At 44.3% G+C, this 14680-nt stretch overlaps 1 protein-coding gene across 1 annotated transcript; it reads left to right on the forward strand.

The window, feature by feature from the left end:
- Positions 1-588: 588 nt before the first annotated feature.
- On the forward strand, positions 589-10473 carry LOC115005717 (sodium/hydrogen exchanger 5-like; the record flags this gene model as incomplete). The annotated part of the gene is given in 8 exon segments (XM_029427666.1): positions 589-715; positions 907-998; positions 1295-1337; positions 1339-1422; positions 6397-6546; positions 6969-7038; positions 8000-8128; positions 8411-10473. Coding segments are annotated over 8 exon segments (1276 nt in total), but the record flags the coding sequence as incomplete, so codon positions are not given.
- Between the last annotated feature and the right edge of the window lie 4207 nt (positions 10474-14680).

Raw genomic sequence — 14680 nt, forward strand, 5'->3', positions numbered from 1 at the left:
ACCTCTCCTCAGGAAAATCCGCTCCACAAACTACAGGGTCTGTTTTACCTGGTTTTAGTAGCATCATTGTTTTATCAGATTATAAATTATCAGATGATGTAATTGTTGTCATTGGAAGCCAGAAGGAAGCAGATACTTTAACCCAGGCATGTCCAAAGTCCGGGTCAGATTTCATACGGCACGCAGCTTCAGTCTTATAATGTATTATTTATGGCCCGCTGTCAAACAGAATAAATCTTTAAAATGCAATTCCTCCATTCACCGCATAGTGGCTGCACCACTCTAAGGGGCCTTACACATGTCGCGTTTTAGGCGCGGCAAATGCTATCTGGCTCTGTAACGATCTTTGCTTGTTGCTGTGTCGCACTCCCACATAGCATGCATCATTCGGCTGGTGATGGGTGGTGTGTGTGGGTGGGGTGAGGTGGCGAGTGGAGATTTCAGATGTCGGATGTATTGTTTGGTTCGGATCGCTTCTGGGATGATTGTTTTTGACGGTGTTGTTGATGTGGTGGGTCTTTTTTTCATTTTTGAAAAATCTAAATAAATCTGTGTCTCTGTCTCTCTCTCTGCCTGTCTGTCTCTCAGATGGGAGCAGTTTGATAAGAATTACTTGAGTAAGCTGCTGCTGAGGAAGTCTGTGTACAGGAAGAGTGAACTGTGGGAAGCGTATCAGAAGATCAACATCAGGGACGCCATCAGTGTCATCGACCAGGTAGGAGGGGTCTGATGTTAACATTTTGTTCTTATCATAAACCTTTGTTTGCCACAGAGTTTATTTTCTGCTATAATCCCAAATCCAATGGAAACATCCCTTTTAGTGGAGGGAACCAGAGATGCTGACATCAGAAAGAAAGAGAAGATACTTTTAACTATTGACCTGTGTGTGTGTGTGTGTGTGTGCAGGGTGGGAACGTCCTGACCTCAGCCAGACTGTCTCTGCCCTCGATGACCAGTAGAGCGTCGTTCCCCGAAGTCACCAATGTCACCAACTACCTGTGAGTCAGGTCAAAATTTCCAAATAAATATATTTCGACCATTCTTACCTTTTTTTTGCCCACCGATTGTCCTTCAGCTGGACATGATCCTTTAGCGGGCCCTTGTCCTTTAGCTGGACATGATCCTTTAGCTGCACCTTGTCCTTTAGCTGTCCATGGTAAGTCATTTGTTGGTTCTTCCACCTACAACCGAGATTCATCTAGTCTGTCTAAGCTTCATGTTATCAGAATCATGCTAAGTGTTTGTTGTTGACGTGTTGTTGGCATGTTGTTGACGTGTTGTTGGCGTGTTCCAGGCGTGAGAACGGCAGCGGTGTGTGTCTGGACCTCCAGGTAATTCGATAACGTCCCTGGAGCCAAAGTGGAGGAAGACACTGAGACGCATCATGTCCTCGCAGGAAACCTGTACAAGCCCAGGAGACGGGTAACTCACACACACACACAAAGTGACAGTAAAGAGGGTATTGGGGTCCTTAAAGACCTTTGATGGGTTCATTGAAGAAGTTGTAGAGTCCTTGAAGAGGTGCAGTTGACCAGAGAGGAAGTTCCAGGTCCTCGGAGAGTCCACATGTCATAAAGGGTCCTTGAAGAAGACCTTGTGCTCCTTGAAATTATTCTAGTGGTCCTTTTAGAGTGTGGGCGAATTTACCCGAAAATACCTACAAACGACATACCCAAAGTAAATTGAAAGCTGCTCTTCAACCATTTGCACCAGCTGCATGATTTTGGTCTCATTCAAAAGATAACTCTCTTATTGTTCTTGCAAAACAGTGAATAATCACTCCAAGTGCTTCTGGCACTGAGTAATAGTGGTCTGAATATACTGAATTTGAAGAAAATACACTCAGTCTGAAGTTTGTTGTTGAAAAAGATGTCTGAAGATGGGTATAGCTGGTAGTCCAGAGCTGAAATACACAATAGAACCATAGAACCAAGTGTTATCAAGTTCACCACCAAATTTCAGAAGAAAAGGATAAAAACTTAATTTATTAGACAGGTTTTTCTAAGAGTAACACCAGGCGTACACAAACTGTGCAATTTGGAGATATTAGTAATATTTATTAATAAATATTATTTTTATTTATTTATAAATAACTATTATATACCCATATTCCCTGTTAGTAGTAATCACACAGAGTAAGTGAAGTATAAACAATTTCTTTTCAAAAATGTTTAATTTGTTTTTGTATTTTCTTCTGAACAATAAATAATAAATATCATTTTGAAAATAAATTTTATTGCGGGCACTTCCTTGTCAAGTTGACACTCATTGGAGCATGAAGTTTGTAGATAAACCAAGGAAGCTCCGATTGGCTCAAACGAAGTGTCAATCTAACGCTAAGCTTCCGCCTAACATTCAGGAAGTAACTGGACAGCACTCAACCATCCATCCATCCATCGTCTACCGCTTATCCGGGATCGGGTCGCGGGGGCAGCAGCTCCAGTAAGGAACCCCAATCTTCCCTTCTCCGGGCCACATCCTCCAGCTCCGACTGGGGGATCCTGAGGCGTTCCCAGGCCAGTGAGGAGATATAATCTCTCCACCGAGTCCTGGGTCTTCCCCGGGGTCTCCTCCCAGCTGGACGTGCCTGGAACACCTCCCTAGGGAGGCAGCCAGGTGGCATCCTTACTAGATGCCCGAACCACCTCAACTGGCTCCTTTCAACGTAAAGGAGCAGCGGCTCTACTCCGAGTCTCTCACGGATGGCTGAGCTTCTCACCCTATCTCTAAGGGAGACGCCAGCCACCCGTCTGAGAAAACCCATTTCGGCCGCTTGTACCCGTGATCTCGTTCTTTCGGTCATGACCCAGCCTTCATGACCATAGGTGAGGGTAGGAACGAAGATCGACCGGTAGATTGAGAGCTTTGCCTTCTGGCTCAGCTCTCTTTTCGTCACAACGGTGCGGTAAAGTGACTGTACTACCGCCCCCGCTGCTCCGATTCTCCGGCCAATCTCTCGCTCCATTGTCCCCTCACTCGCGAACAAGACCCCGAGGTGCTTGAACTCCTTCACTTGGGGTAAAGGCTCATTCCCTACCCGGAGTAGGCAATCCACCGGTTTCCTGCTGAGAGCTATGGCCTCAGATTTGGAGGTGCTGATCCTCATCCCAACCGCTGCACACTCGGCTGCGAACCGATCCAGTGACTGTTGAAGGTCACAGACCGATGATGCCATAAGGACCACATCATCTGCAAAGAGCAGCGATGAGATCCTCAGGTCACCGAACTGCAACCCCTCTCCTCCACGACTACGCCTCGATATCTTATCCATGAAAATCACGAACAGGATTGGTGATAAAGCGCAGCCCTGGCGGAGGCCAACATTCACGGGAAACGAGTCCGACTTACTGCCGAGTATCCGGACACAACTCTCGCTTTGGGCGTACAGGGATTGGATGGCCCTCAAAAGTGACCCCCTCACCCCATACTCCCGCAGCACCTCCCACAGTATCACCCGGGGGACCCGGTCATACGCCTTCTCCAGATCCACAAAACACATGTAGACCGGATGGGCGTACTCCCAGGCCCCCTCCAGGATCCTTGCGAGAGTGAAGAGTTGGTCCGTTGTTCCACGACCAGGACGGAATCCGCATTGTTCCTCTTCAATCTGAGGTTCGACTACCGGCCGAACCCTCCTTTCCAGTACCTTGGAGTAGACTTTACCAGGGAGGCTGAGAAGTGTGATACCCCTGTAGTTGGCACACACTCTCTGGTCCCCCTTTTTAAATAGGGGAACCACCACCCCGGTCTGCCAACCCCTAGGCACTGTCCCAGACTTCCACGCAATGTTGACGAGGCGTGTCAACCAAGACAGCCCCTCAACACCCAAAGCCTTCAGCATTTCTGGACGGATCTCATCAACCCCTGCGGCTTTGCCACTGTGGAGTTGTTTGACTACCTCAGTGACTTCCATCAGGGAAATTGACGATGATCCCCCATCAGCTTCCAGCTCTGCCTCAACCATAGAGGGCGTGTTAGTCGGATTCAGGAGTTCCTCAAAGTGCTCCTTCCACCGGCCGATAACCTTCTCAGTTGAAGTCAGCAGGGTCCCACCGTTGCTGAACACGGCTTGGATGGTTCCTCGCTTCCCCCTCCTGAGGTGCCGGATGGTTTTCCAGAAGCACCTTGGTGCCGACCGAAAGTCCTTCTCCATAGCTTCTCCGAACTTCTCCCACACCCGCTGCTTTGCCTCTGACACGGCAGAAGCTGCCGCCCTTCTAGTCCTTCGATACCCTGCAACTGTTTCCAGAGTCCTCCTGGATAACATAACCCGGAAGGACTCCTTCTTCAGTCGGACGGCTTCCCTGACCACCGGGGTCCACCACGGTGTTCGAGGGTTACCGCCCCTTGAGGCACCTAAGACCTTGAGACCACAGCTCATCACCGCAGCTTCAGCAATAGAGGTTTTGAACATCGCCCACTCAGGTTCAATGCCCCCAACCTCCACAGGGATGGCTGAAAAGCCCCGCCGGAGGTGTGAGTTAAAGATCCCCAGGACAGGGGCTTCCTCCAGACGTTCCCAATTCACCCACACTACCCGTTTGGGTTTACCAGGTCTGTCCAGAGTCTTCCCCCACCCCTTGAACCAACTCACCACCAGATGGTGATCAGTCGACAGCTCCGCCCCTCTCTTCACCCGAGTGTCCAAAACATGCGGCCTCAGATCAGATGATACGATTACGAAATCGATCATTGACCTTTGCCCTAGGGTGCTCTGGTACCACGTGCACTTATGAGCACCCTTATGTTCGAACATGGTGTTTGTTATGGCCATTCCATGGCTAGCACAGAAGTCCAACAACAAACGACCGTTCGGGTTTAGATCAGGGAGGCCCTTCCTCCCAATCACGCCTCTCCAGGTATCTCCATCATTTCCCACGTGTGCGTTGAAGTCTCCCAGCAAGACTACGGAGTCCCCTACTGGAGCACCCTGCAGGGCTTCATTCAGGGTCTCCAAGAAGGCCGAATACTCAGAACTGCAGTTTGGGGCATAGGCACAAACAACAGTCAGAGTTTTCCCCCCCATAACCCGAAGGCGTAGGGAGGCGACCCTCTCGTCCACCGGGATAAACTCCAACGTAGCGGCGCTCAGCCGGGGGCTAGTGAGTATCCCTACCCCAGCCCGACGCCTCACACCTTGGGCAACTCCGGAGAAGAATAGAGTCCAACCCCTATCCAGGAGTACAGTTCCAGAGCCAAGACTGTGCGTGGAGGTAAGCCCCACCAGATCCAACTGGTAGCGATCCACCTCCTGCACTACTTCCGGCTCCTTCCCCCACAGAGAGGTGACGTTCCACGTCCCCAGAGCCAGCCTCTGCTGCCCGGGTCTGGTCCGTCGAGGTCCCTGACCATCACTGCCACCCATGTGACAGCGCACCCGACCCCAGCGTTTTTTTCCCATGAGTGGTGGGCCCACAGGATGGATGGATGGGAGGCACCACGTAGCTTCTTCGGGCTGTATCCGACCGGGCTCCGTGGCAAACCCGGCCACCAGGCACTCGCTGTCGGGCCCTCCCTCTGGGCCTGGCTCCAGACGGGGGCCCCGGGCTTCCTCCGGGCAGGGTCTCTCCTTTCCTTTCCCTTTCTTTCATGAAGTCGTTACAGCACTCAACGCACAAGATATTACTTTATGAAAGTTTATGATAACAACATGTAAAAATCGATCAGCTGATTTCACAGATTGCAACACCTGTTCATGGGCTTTTATCGATGTGACGATGTTCACAGTGGATATCTTTTTACCGGAAACGAATGTGTGGACCTCTGGCAAAGTCTTAGGAGGGTCTTTTTCAAAATACTGCTGAAAAGAGGATATTTATGAGGCTTTATAGGTAAGTGGGCTCAAAGATTTGATTTTGAGTGTACTTGCTAGTTTGAGGAGCTGATTGTACCGCTGTTGTGATTTTCATCTCAATATCTAAATAGACGAGATTCTAAGCTTTCCAACAATATTATTTTATTTTATTTCTTTTCAGAATTAGGAAATGTACATGGCACAATAAAACTCCTGCTGAGCCCGCCGGCGGGCCCGCACACGCTAAGAGGTAGACGTTTGGTGGGTCCTGAGAAGTTGCATTGAGTCCTTGGGGAGATTCTGGGGTCCTTGTAGAAGTTGCAGGGGTCCTTTGGGAGCTTCAAGGATAACTTGAGGATGTTACAGATTTTCTTAAGTTTCCAGAGACCTTAAGGAGGCTGTCGGGAGTCAGAAACTGTCCAACAACACAAAATAGAGATTCAAATATCAAACACTGAATCCTTAGAAAACACTTTTTTGATTTTAGAGATTTCAAAGTTGAAAAGTGATGAAACACAATAAACACAGAGCTGGAAGTTTACACATGTTAATGTTGTTGTGTCGTATTGTTTTTGTTATTTCATGTTGTTGTTGTTGTTCAGTATCAGCCCCACTACAGCCGTCACTTCATGCCTCTGGGGGAGAAGGAGCGTCAGGATCGCGAGGTGTTTCAGAGGAACATGAAGAGCCGAATGGAGACGTTCAAATCCACCAGACACAAACGGCATAAGAAGGAGAGGAGCCTGAAGAAGGTGAGAAAACATGTAGAAGGTGAGGGTCATGTAGAAGATGAGGAACATGTAGAAGATGATGAACATGTAGAAGGTGAGGAACATGTAGAAGGTGATGAACATGTAGAAGGTGAGGAACATGTAGAAGGTGAGGAACATGTAGAAGGTGATGAACATGTAGAAGTTGATGAACATGTAGAAGGTGAGGAACATGTAGAAATGTGATGAACATGTAGAAGGTGAGGAACATGTAGAAGGTGAGGAACATGTAGAAGGTGAGGAACATGGACTTTAAGTTCAACAGATACTAAATGTTCTGACAGTAGCAGTGACAGCATGAAGTTGCTGGTTTGTTTGTTTTGAAGCAGAGAGATCTCTGTGTCCTGCACACACACATACACACACACACGCTGCAGCTTCACTGTTTCTTCTGCTTCCCTCAGCGCCGAGGATCCGACACCAAGGAGGACGGAGGAGACAAACCCCGACGCAACGTCAGCTGGCAGGACAAGAGTAATTACAGAAAATCACTGATGTCAAAAATAAACAAATCACTTATCAACAAACAAAGTGTTCACAAGGAATACAAGAATAAAATACACAAGAATAAAATACGGGAGAATTAAATACATGAGATTTAAATACACGAGAATTAAATACACGAGAATAAAATACACAAGAATAAAATAAACAAGAATAAAATACACAAGAATAAAATACACAAGAATTAAATACACAAGAATTAAATACACAAGAATAAAATAAAATAATTAAATACACGAGAATTAAATACTCAAGAATTAAATACACAAACAATTAAATACACAAGAATTAAATACACGAGAATTAAATACACAAGAATTAAATACACAAGAATAAAATAAAATAATTAAATACACGAGAATTAAATACTCAAGAATTAAATACACAACAATTAAATACATGAGAATTAAATACACGAGAATAAAATACACGAGAATAAATACACAAGAATAAAATAAACAAGAATAAAATACACAAGAATAAAATACACAAGAATTAAATACATGAGAATTAAATACACGAGAATAAAATACACAAGAATAAAATACACGAGAATAAAATACACAAGAATTAAATACACGAGAATAAAATACACGAGAATAAAATACACAAGAATTAAATACACAAGAATTAAATACACGAGAATAAAATACACAAGAATTAAATACACAAGAATTAAATACACGAGAATTAATTACTCAATAATTAAATACACAAGAATTAAATACACGAGAATTAAATACACAAGAATAAAATACACGAGAATTAAATACACAAGAATAAAATACACAAGAATTAAATACACAAGAATAAAATAAAATAATTTAATACACAAGAATTAAATATGCGATAATTAATTGTGTGTGTTTGTGTGTGTGTGTGTGTGTGTGTGTGTGTGTGTGTGTGTGTGTGTGTGTTTGTGTGTGTGTAGATCCGGTGGTTGTTCCCGTGGAGTCGGAGGAGGACGGAGCTGATCATTCAGACCCTGAGAAGGAGGAAGACGTTGGGATCACCTTTGTCGCTCGCAAGCCAGAGACACCAAAACAACGACCAAAATCAGGTGAAAACGTACACACACACACACACACACACACACGAGTCAAACACGGCCTAAGCTTGTTAGCACCTCGCTGCTACGTTAGCACCATGGTTTATTATATAACTACTAACATAATATATCTATAAACACATTTATTATATGAGAACTCGTTGATTGACAGAAACCCTCGTTGGGAGAAACGTGTGTCTCACTGCGGCCACCAGAGGGCGCCGCCCTGTCGGCCATCTTTATTTACAGTTCTGTGGTGTAACTGTCCCACTGTGTGTGTCCTCCCTCCCTCAGTCCCTGCAGCTCTGGACGGCTGTGAGAGTCCATCAGTGGCCCCCCCCTCGCCCCCCACTGGAGACAGCCACCTGCCGTGGAAGGGCAGCGTGGGCTCGCCCCCCCCCTGCGTGTCCGTGGAGGCCACAAAGATCATCCCTGTGGACCTGCAGCAGGCCTGGAACCAGAGCATTTCCTCCCTGGAGAGCATCTCGTCCCCGCCCGCCCCCGCTGAGCCCGTCCACCCGCGAGTGAGCGCCCTCTCCAGACTGGGAGGCCCCCGCCCCGCCTCCTACACCCCGCCGGGCAGCACCACCTCCATCGGGGCCCAGGCGGTGTCGCAGACCTTCTTCTGCCTCCCGGAGAAGAAGAAGGATGAGGAGGAGGAGGAGGAGGAGGAGGAGGAGGAGGAGATGCTGCAGGAGATGCAGCCGCTCATGTCGTCTCTGAGGCCCCCCGGCTACCTGCCGCCACCCCCGCCACCGTCCGGCTCCGCCCCCGGCTCGGGGAGGAGGAGGAACCCCTGTGTCTACCTGAGGAGCCTGGTGACGGCGCCGCCTCCTGGCAGCGAGCCGCACAGCCGAGGCCCCACACAGCTGTGAGAGAAACATCCAGCGCCTGCAGAGCGGAGCAACACACACACACACACACACACACACACACACACACACACACACACTGAGCAGAAGTTAGAAATGAGGTGAATTCTGATAAGAAGCTTAAATATAAAGATGTTGTCGCTGTAGGAGCAGCTTATGTTTATGAATTATACTCTTTCATATGTAACACCTAAAACTTTACACAACACGTGTCATACAATCCTGCAGCCCAGAGATTCAACGAAGAAGAAGAATCATTTCATATCATATATAATATAATAAGATTGTTTGTGGCACGGTGAGTTGAGTATCGCTGCTTCACTGTAATGACCCTAACAGCAGGGTCAGAGGTCAGAGGTCACCTCCTGCTTCACCAGCCACCTCACACCACCAGCTCAGATTTTCAGAATAAAAGTACACGCAGCTGATTTTATACATTTATTGTTTTTTCTGTTGACGTGTTTTTAATGACGTCACGCTCATCTCGTCAGAAACGCTGAACGTTTTAATAATCTCAATAATCTTTGTTATTGATCCCAGATCCTCCTCGCTCACAGAAACAACTCAACGCTGCTGCTCTTCTTTAAGTCTTATCTGATAACTGGGGGGTGAAACATTTCACTCACACAGGGCTGTGATCTCAGCAGGTAACCTGGTGAGCAGGATAGAGTCCAGCGCTTCAACAAGCCTCACCTGTAAACATGCGTCCACATTCATACTTCATATTTATTCTGCTCGTGTCAAATCTAAAAATGTATTTTGTAAAGCTGCAAATATATAAAATCTACAGAGTAGTCTATTTTGAACCACCAAAGTGTAAAAAGGAGCTTAAAGAATATTTATACAGTTTGTGTGTGTAACTGCCTTACTCTATTGTGTGTGTGTGTGTGTGTGTGTGTGTTTCTGTTGCCAAAGACTGTGTTCGCCTTAATGTCCGAGCTGCTTTCACACTTCAGTCTGACTACAGTCCCGAGTAATACGATATTATAGTTGATGTAAAACATTATCACGTGTTGTTACAGCAGGACGTAACATTCACAGAGACTCAGATCAAAGTTAATATTCTCTGATCAATACGATAAACAACATTATTTATAAAGACATCACTTTATAAATAATGGAAATATTCTACAACAAACATAATGTCGATTATAATCACGAAAACTTCCACATGACTTGAACGCACCACAAGTCCTTCGCTGTGCACGAAGGGATTTATTTCGTGTTTCCTTTCATCCTGCAGCACTGTGTTGTAACAACAGCTGCTGCTGGTACAGAGACCGCCCTTGTGAGGGGGACGCCGCCACAGAGACGTAAGCGTGTTGCTGTCAGCGAGGCTCTTTTAATCTTCTTTATCTGAACACAGTCTTTGCTTCTTCTGTGGTTGTCGTGTGGAAAATCGAATGATAATCTGTCAGATATGTGTCAGCTCCGACTTCTGCCCAGAGAACTATAAGTCAATAAATGTGAGGTGTGTTTTGTGAACCCGGCTGACGTCTTTCCTGATACAGTACAAGATAATGTGCAGAGGTCATATTTGACTGATTACTTACCTTAAATAATAATCTAAAGTCAAATGTTGACTACAGGTTCCAGATTAACTGATTTATTGTAGAGTTGAATAAAGAAAGTCTGACTGCTGCTATGCCTGAGCTCATCACAGGATATTAGATCATTATTTAACCCAGTAATTTAGCAGTGAATATCTAAATACACCCAGAGAGGACTGACTGAGGGGCAATATAATGTATAGAGCACATGCAGACACAATTCAAATATATAAATATATATATTAAACTTATTCATTTTAAAAACATTAGAAAGAAATTACATTTTAAGAAGCAAAAAAACAAAAAGCCAGCAAATGAACAGAATCAGATGAGTTATGTAATTTATAGAAAAGCTCTTATTTAAATGCGCTGACAGTTTCAGCAGACCGCAGGTATTTCTCCACTAACAAACACATTCCTCCCAGATAAATATAGCAGCAACAGTTACAGAATTAATACTAAAATAATCTCTGCTAACTTGGGGTTAACGCTGCGTCTGTTACCATCAGGTGTGGGTCCACGTCAACCTCTGCAACATGATGTGGACAGCAAGGCCTGAGGACATTGTTTTCAATGCCTTGTGTTATGTTGCAATCTGTGCTTTAATTAGCTTAGTGTCAGTTTGTGTAGAACAGTTGTGGTCTATTGTCTGCAAAGCATCTCAACCAGCTGTGGCCTGAAGAAAACATGGAGCATCAGCAGACTGATGAACATGTGACCGCTTCTCTGGGATTGTTGTGCAAGCGGCAATAAATAAGTTGAAACTTGAGATGGTCTAAATTAGGCTCTTCACATGGAGACATTTATAGGGAAGGGATGTGTGAGCTGTCTCACATCGACACAATCAACACAAGTACATCTACTCAACTAGAGTACACCAACAACAGTTTATACAAAGTAATACAAAAACTGCGTCGTCATATAAAAAAGACTCAACTCAGGGTTGGCTAAGAATAATGCCATTTTCTGTTGTGTTACTGGTTCGGGTTATCAGCAGGAATATGGGCAAACTAATGATTGTCATGAAACTTGATGGAAGTGTGTAGCATTTGCCAAGGAAGAACCCATTCAACTTGGAGGATCTGAACCATGGGGCAGATACACACATTATTCTTCCCTTATAGAAAAGGCCTCAACAGTAGTGAGGTAATAATTCTGTTTTCTAAACAGCCTGCTACCAATAATACCTTTATACTGCTGCACATTTTCTCTTTCAAATAAATTAAAATAAACCAAACAAAGATGGCTGCCGGAAGTGACATGTCTTCGTTTTACATACATGTTACATACGACCATGATAGACGCAATCGGAGTTTCGGGCTTCCAGTGGAATTGCAATGCATGCTGGGGGGTGGCGAGCCTAGAAAAGTGAGCACCAACTCTACACGGGCCGCCATATTAGATTTCTTCTCTACGTGTTTACATTGTATTTGGCTAGTTGTTAGTGTGTGATCATCGCTCTTCTAGTTCTGGGATTTGGACACATTGTGTGGTGAAAGGATGTTCAAACTGTGGGAGAAAGATAAATAAATGGGCAGAATCTCATTGTGAGTTTCACGATTGCAAAGATTGTGACTGAGAGCCCCCATTCAAACTATTTCCATTTCCAACAGCACTAACGAACAAAGACAGAAGGCTAGCATGGACCACAGCTGTGAAGAGACAGGATTACAATGGGAAGTCTTGGGAGCCCAAGAAATCTTCATTTCATGCAAGTAAACCAACAAATGAATCCCTGATCCTGAACTCGACCTGGGGTGTGTCGTCTATCTACTATTCATATATTGACAAATGTACTTTCTATATATTGAGTTGTATAATAATTAACAAACACAAGTTAGGTATATATTTATAATAGCTTACCCTGCAACACAACTGCAATCAGCACTTATGATATCGCCAGTTTTCTTGACTGCTCAGATCCATGCTGAATGTGGCGTGTGGGAAACTTTCATTGAATGAGAACATTTAGCTTTCACAAAGCAAAACTCAGAATCTGCGAGAGGATTGAAAGATATTTGTCTAAATGCTTTGCCTTCTTTGTATTCGTTCAAAGTTTGTTTATGAAACTCGACATGGTTCCCTGGATGGTCAGACATTAAACATAATGTTATAACGCTGAGGTATATCGGCTGCCAAGAAGTCATGCTGTTGTTTTCATTGACCCGGCCATCCTGCAGTGTCAAGGGATCAGGCACTGAAACGCCACTCGGCACAACCAAAAGCTTCATCTTTTCTTTTTCTGTGATTGAAAGTCTTTCGTTAGCTGTTGGTTGCTCCTCACTGCCCATCTCTGATGCAGCAAACACCCTGGCAATAAGCTCCAGTTCTGTTCCTGAAACCTTTAAATCAAAGCGTCGACTTTCCTCATCTGAACCTCATCATAAGAAAGGAGTTCAGAACTCATTGTAGAGCAGAAGCTTTGTTTACAACACGCTTGAAGAATAAGCTAAATACAATGTAAACAAACACGTAGAGAAGAAATCCATTATGGCGGCCCTTGTAGAGTTGGTGCTCACTTTTCTAGGCCCGCCACCCAGCATGCATTGCGATTCCACCGGAAGCCCGAAACTCCGATTTCGAATATTAATGACAGATGAAAATAATAATTGTTTTGTTTTGTATAAAGTAAGGGGCAGTAGGTTAAATACAATTAGATTTAAAAGAAAAGACTATTAAAATGTACATTTCTGATGTGTAAGACAGAAGTAGTAACCGGCGTGTCGCTTGTGTTTATGGCAACATAGCTGCTGAATGAAGGACAGGAAACAAGTGACGAAAAGGACTAAAAACCTGTTAAAACAAGATTAAATGCTCATCTCACTGAGGATTATGTGTTCCTGTTGGGTGGAAAAGCGTTTAAAGTGTGGAAATATCTACACAAAGCGATGAGTGTGGACAAAACGCCTGCAGAGGTTTAATTCAGTTTTACTTTGTAGTTTCATTCCATTACACCTCTTAGCTTAGTTTAGCTTAGCTTAGGTTAGCTTAGCTTAGCTTAGCTTAGCTTAGCTTAGCTTAGCTAGCATAATGTCGGAAATAGCATCACCCCGACGGCCTGGTATTACGAAAACAAAATATATTTAACTTAGTTCACAGACGAACTACTGAAATGAAACATCAGCCGAAATCTTAATTCTCTTAGTCTTTATTTAGGAATCATACGATGCAATACATTATATTATTGTTTTTTAACACTTTTTATTGTTTTTTAACATATGTAGACACTACATAAGACAGTACACAAACTTCCACATCCAAGACATAACAAAATGAAGTACATTAACAGTCGCACACATAACATAATTAAATGAACTACACGAACATGTGGGTAGGCTATGTAAGGAGATATACAAACATGTAGATATGAAAGGCTTCAATCCTTCTCCCAGCACAGGAACATTAATCATCTCCAAGTTGCTGACCCAGAGTGCCCTCTACATCCGCATGTTCCAGAGAGTTAAGGAACGGGCCCCATACTTTTTAAATAGTTCTTGTTTTCCTTTAATTGAATAGGTTATGTTCTCTAATGAGACACATGCAGACAGTTCTTTTAGCCATTTACCAATACTTGGACTGTTTACATTTCTCCATGAAAGTGCTATCATACGTGTTGCCTGTAGCAGACAGAGATTTAAAGAGATTTGTTCTTCCTTATGTTGTGTTCTTGTGGGTAACACCCTAACACAAGAAGCCTGGGCTCCATGCTTAACTGCAATGATAGAATATCTTCTATCATACATTTAACCTCCTCCCAAAACGTTCTTATCTTGGTACACTCCCAAACACAATGGAAGAACGTTCCCTTGGATTGTCCACATTTAAAACATAAGTCTGGGATATTACCATTAAACTTGTTTAGCTTTTCTGGAGTGATATATGTACGCATTAGCCAGTTATATTGTAAGAGCTTAAGATGGGTATTCGCTGTTTGTGATTGTGCTTTCTTGCAGGCACCTTCCCACTCATCAATTGAAAGGTCTTCTTGCAGATCCTCCAATTTCTAAGTTTCGCTTCAGAGGACTCAGAGGACGCAGATATAAGCTATATATAAGTATATATATATATAAGTTATAAAGTGCAGAAATGAAGTGTTTCCCCCCTACAGTCCTTTAATATTGTGTTCTCTAGTGGTGAGTATG

Source organism: Cottoperca gobio, unplaced genomic scaffold (assembly GCF_900634415.1).
Source record: "Cottoperca gobio unplaced genomic scaffold, fCotGob3.1 fCotGob3_352arrow_ctg1, whole genome shotgun sequence".
Taxonomy (NCBI): domain Eukaryota; kingdom Metazoa; phylum Chordata; class Actinopteri; order Perciformes; family Bovichtidae; genus Cottoperca; species Cottoperca gobio.